The 5,000-nt window shown below is 47.7% G+C and overlaps 1 protein-coding gene across 1 annotated transcript in view; it reads right to left on the minus strand.

The window, feature by feature from the left end:
- LOC134450217 (uncharacterized) overlaps nt 1-2,232 on the minus strand; it is a 7,526-nt gene extending 5,294 nt beyond the window's left edge. Inside the window, exon 1 of the mRNA XM_063200075.1 lies at nt 1,827-2,232. Coding sequence (XP_063056145.1) covers nt 1,827-2,232 — 406 coding nt within the window. The remainder of the gene's footprint in view (nt 1-1,826) is intronic.
- Between the last annotated feature and the right edge of the window lie 2,768 nt (nt 2,233-5,000).

Raw genomic sequence — 5,000 nt, forward strand, 5'->3', positions numbered from 1 at the left:
CACACACACACACACACACACACACACACACACACACACCGTCTCATTCTCCACCTCTGGAGAGGGTGCAAGGCTGTCACAGAGAGAGAGAGAGAGAGAGAGAGAGAGAGAGAGAGAGAGAAGGATACATGCAGAGAGAACAAGAAACAAACCGATTCTGTGGGGGTGTGTGATTTCGCTCTTCATGTCTGGGCCCCTGGAGAAACGCCCGCTGCACTAGGAAAACAATCTTCACATTTACACCTTGCAACCAGAGCGCAGTCCAGACAGCACAGCTAGCTCAGGGAGCTGGGAAAGAGGGTGTGTGTGTGTGTGTGTGTGTGTGTGTGTGTGTGTGTGTGTGTGTGTGTGTGTGTGTGTGTGTGTGTGTGTGTGTGTGTGTGTGTGTGTGTGTGTGTGTGTGTGTGAGAGAGAGAGAGAGAGAGAGAGCGAGAGAGAGAGAGAGAGAGAGAGAGAGAGAGAGAGAGAGAGAGAGAGAGAGAGAGAGAGAGCACGAAAGAGAGAAAAAGAGAGACAGAGAGACAGAGAGAACGAGAGATATTGAGCAAAAGAGGAGAGAGAGAGAGAGAGAGAGACAGAGACAGAGAGAGAGAGAGAGATTCTCTGGAGTGTTGTTGAGTGCTCTCAGACCTAGTTTTGTGAGCCTGCCTGCTGCAGTTTTGCCTGACCCCCCGACAAATTAGGTGGACATCAGCTGTACCCAATATGTCACTTTGAAATGTGGAAGGATGTCTTTTCATTTTTTTCCTCCCTTTTTTCATGTACCCTTTACTTATTTAATTCCGGCAGGTTCACTACCTACTCTCAGGCCAAAAGAATACTTTCTTGCTTGTGCTTCTGCCTAGATTATTCCTCTGTGATTTTAAGGATTGTGTGTAATGTGTAGATGAACAAGATTTTTATTCTTTGTTTGTGTATAATCATTTGTAATAACATTATTGGATATTTCATGCTCCCTAATACTGCGGCACTGTTTTGCCCAGTTACAGCACTGTTAACTTGAACCAAGGTCAAATGACATCGGGACTAGAGGGGGGTAGTGCTGGAAATCAACTTTGAAATACCCTATTGCAGGTACTGGAAGCGGAATCCTCATACCCCATAAGGAAGATGATTGTGAAATTGGAATAAATATGAACATTCTAGGATATATTGTACACACATGTTGCACGCAAGCATCGTGAGTGCACCCAAAAATATACATAGCTCTCTCCCTCCTCAAACTCTCTCTCTCTTTCTCTTACACACACACACGTACACGCACACACTGCAAAGTCTGTGTATACCCACATAAGAACACACACACACGCGCACACACACACACACGCACGTACACACGCACGGACGAAGACACACACACACACACACTACCTCCATACTGTCACAGGCATTGTTACACACGCGTGTGCACGCACACACACACGCACACGCACACACACTCACACACACACATACACACACACACACACACACACACACACACACACACACACACACACACACACACACACACACACACACACACACACACACACTATCTCCATACTGTCACAGACATTGTTACACACACACACACGCACACAAGCACACACGCACGCACACACACACTACCTCCAAACTGTCACAGACATTGTTACACACACACACACACACACACACACACACACACACACACACACACACACACACACACACACACACACACACACACACACACACACACACACACACACACCCCACACACACACACAAAAGGAGTGAACACAGATGTATTGTGTCATCCACTGCTGTCAAGCAGCGAAAGTGGAAAGTGTCACCAAACTTACCAACAAATTCCTGGACCAGATCTTTGACAAGGTGTCCAACGATGGCGTACGCTACAGCCACTACTACTAACGCAGCCATGACCAAGTAGAGCACTGCTTTGGGCAGAGGGATGTCCTTCTGCGGCGTCCTGTAGTCCGTGTACGGTTGATTGTTTTCGGAATACGAGTACTGGAATATGTGCTCCAGTCCGGACGTGTGATTGGTATCCAGCGGCGGGTGGCTTGCGCTCATCCCGGCCAGGTCGGGCTCTAGAGCGGTCACCATAGGATTCGTGACGGCGTCCACTTTGTCAATGCTGTCATGCACGAACCCCGTAGACTTGTTCATCAGCGGCAGGATCTGTGACAGGAAATAACTCCAGTCCGTGATGGCACTGGTGTTACAAGAAAACATAGTGCTGCACATGTACAACGCTGTCCACAGAACCTGCGCGGAACCCCTGTTACAAATTGCCTTCCATCGTAAGTGTTGTGTGTTCTTGCGAGGTTAGACAGAGCACGCCGTGAACCCTCACCGAAATAGCGAGCGGTCTGAAACGGGTTGTCCTGGAGGTCAGTCCAACAGGTACCGTGATACACAGCCGATCCTCGGGCGCTCATGGAAACTCATGGCTTGTTCCACACTAATTCTTTAAGTCTAGCGGAAATGAGCTAAGGAGATAACGTATCAAATACTTACTTATAAAGGCAAAATAGCTCTGACATCCAGCATAAATCCTAGTTCATAAACGCCCCCTCTCTCCAGCGCTTATCCTCGCAGCGCATGGGTGATCTTTCAATATCAGACTGACAGGAGCAAGTTATCAGAAAGACCGGAAAATCAAACAGATTACGCATTACAACAGATCAAGGGCTGGGAGGTTTTTGTGTACTGAAACGAATCCCCAAATCATCAATTTTGTTGCGCCTTCTGCATCTCTTACATCGACCCAGCAGTATAAGTCACTGTGCGTAAAAAAAAAAAAAAAAAACGTGCAGTGCCCCTCTTCAGTCTCCTTTCCTTGCCTCCACAAGGTCTTGTAATATACCACGCTCAACCTCACAGAGGTGGACTCAATGAAACAGTCAGGTCTTCTCTTAAGTGGAAATGGGGATGTGTAGAGCAGGTGCCAACGGCGTCAAATACAGCCACACACAAATGACGGTGCGATTTGTTCGGGTCCCCGCTGATAAGAAGCGCTGTCCAGTGCTGAAACCCCACCGAGTCGTCATCCAGGGGGACACGAGGAGAACGCGTCCTTCTGCGGATGCCACGTTGCCCCAAGTCCCAAACTGCTTCGAAAGTTAAGGAATGGAATGAGTATGGTAAGTTCAGAAACGTTGACTGGAAAAGTTGATTCGAGGTGAAAATAAGGTAAGCCTCGGAAACACGTTGGCGCAAGAGAGCAGTTGTGCGATAATTAGGCTACTCAAATAGGCTACACAAACGGATCTCCAAAAGGATTAATCAAAAATCAGATTTTTAAGAAATGAAATTAAAGAAATAAAAATGGAGTTGATGCTGTTTGTCCTGCCAAAGCCTCGTGAGAGGACTTCGTATGTTAACATCCTCAGGAGGACTCGATCGTCAATACCAGGACACCGGGAGTGCGAGCTCTGCGAGTCACGTGTCCAGCGGCTCGCTCACGTCCTGACATATCCGCGAGCCAGTTGATAAGCAGTAATAGCACAGAGGGGGGAAAACGCAGAGCACAATGAGTACCTCTGAGAGATAAGGTGTTTTTTCTTTGTTTTTCACCAAACCACCATTCTGTTCAGCTTCTAGCTGCAAAAGGTTGCAAAAGGTTTGACCATGTTAAGTGGGAAACACAATTATTGTAACCAGGTTCAGGACTACCTATTTGGGGGACCCAGGCATATAGCCTACTTTTGCTGGTATTTACCATGGTGGAGCTGACCGATGCCCCCCTAAAATGGGCAAATTTGGTGGGGCCTGAGGCAACTGCCTGGTCTGCTTATAGGTAAAACTGGCTCTGAGTGGCATGACAGTTTAAGAAGTTATGCTACTTGACCATTCCTGTCAGGCCTAGACAGTAACAACGTATCAGGCTAACCCTAATTCATTGAGATTCTCTATCCAATGACGCCTTCAAGAGGCAGCCTAAGACCCCCCTCTTCCTCCTGCCTATGGTGTAGCGTGTTCAACTCAAAAAACGTAAAAAGTAACTGTTTGCTCAGTCCTAGAAATATGCAAAATAAAGAGAGGAGGATAGCACTCCACGTTTTGTGTTTCATTACCGGTCACCCTCGGTTATTGCCCATTCACCCTCGCCTACTCATGCAGCTAAGACCCCACGGTGACCCCTCCTCCTCAGTCCTTACCCTCTTCCTGCTAGACGTCCCCGACTGTTCTGTATCCTTTCCTCAGATCGAGTCTAGATCTGCAAAGCTCACTTTTATTTTTTTTCTCTAATCTGAATCTTTTGTAACCAGTCCTGGTATAGGGGATCCCTGAGGTGGTCGTTGGTCTCTGCCTGAGGTTGCTTCTTAATTACATGTTTTTTTTTCCCTTCAGTCTATACTGAGTCCCCCCCAAATGAAAAGGCAGTTTGAGGTGTCCCTGAACAAGGGGCATATAAAAACCTCAGCTAAATGTAATGTAATGTAATTATCCAAAACTTAGGCTCCCTGCAAATCTGATGGTAGGGATTGATACCTACACTCTTCTCTACAGACTGTATCATGTACAAAGACAAATGGGGACTTTGTGGATGAAGAGAAGAAAAAGAAAAATGACATAAAGGCATCTTGCTGCTAGTGCTTGCTGGTGTGCTTGAGAGCAGTGCATTCTGTTTCAAATAATCATGAGAAATTGTGCTGCAAATCCTAGAAACACAGCAGGCAGGCAACAAAACACTAGCCCAACACCACCGTGTTTACCCAGGCGCCCTTGCTCCCATCAGGCAAGAGAGCTCTCTGCCTGACGCCATCTGTGGCTGTTGTTTTTGCCCGCGCCACACTCAAACAACCTTTACAGTGTATGGCTGCACACACTAACACACACGCGCGCGTGCGCAACCTGTACGGTGTATGGCTACACACACGCGCGCGCACACATGCACGCACACACGCAAGCATGCACACAGGCACGCACACACGCAAGCACGCACACAGGCATGCACACAGGCACACGCACGCACACACGCAAGCACACACACACACGCACGCACACAC

This window comes from Engraulis encrasicolus, chromosome 6 (genome assembly GCF_034702125.1).
Source record: "Engraulis encrasicolus isolate BLACKSEA-1 chromosome 6, IST_EnEncr_1.0, whole genome shotgun sequence".
Classification (NCBI taxonomy): domain Eukaryota; kingdom Metazoa; phylum Chordata; class Actinopteri; order Clupeiformes; family Engraulidae; genus Engraulis; species Engraulis encrasicolus.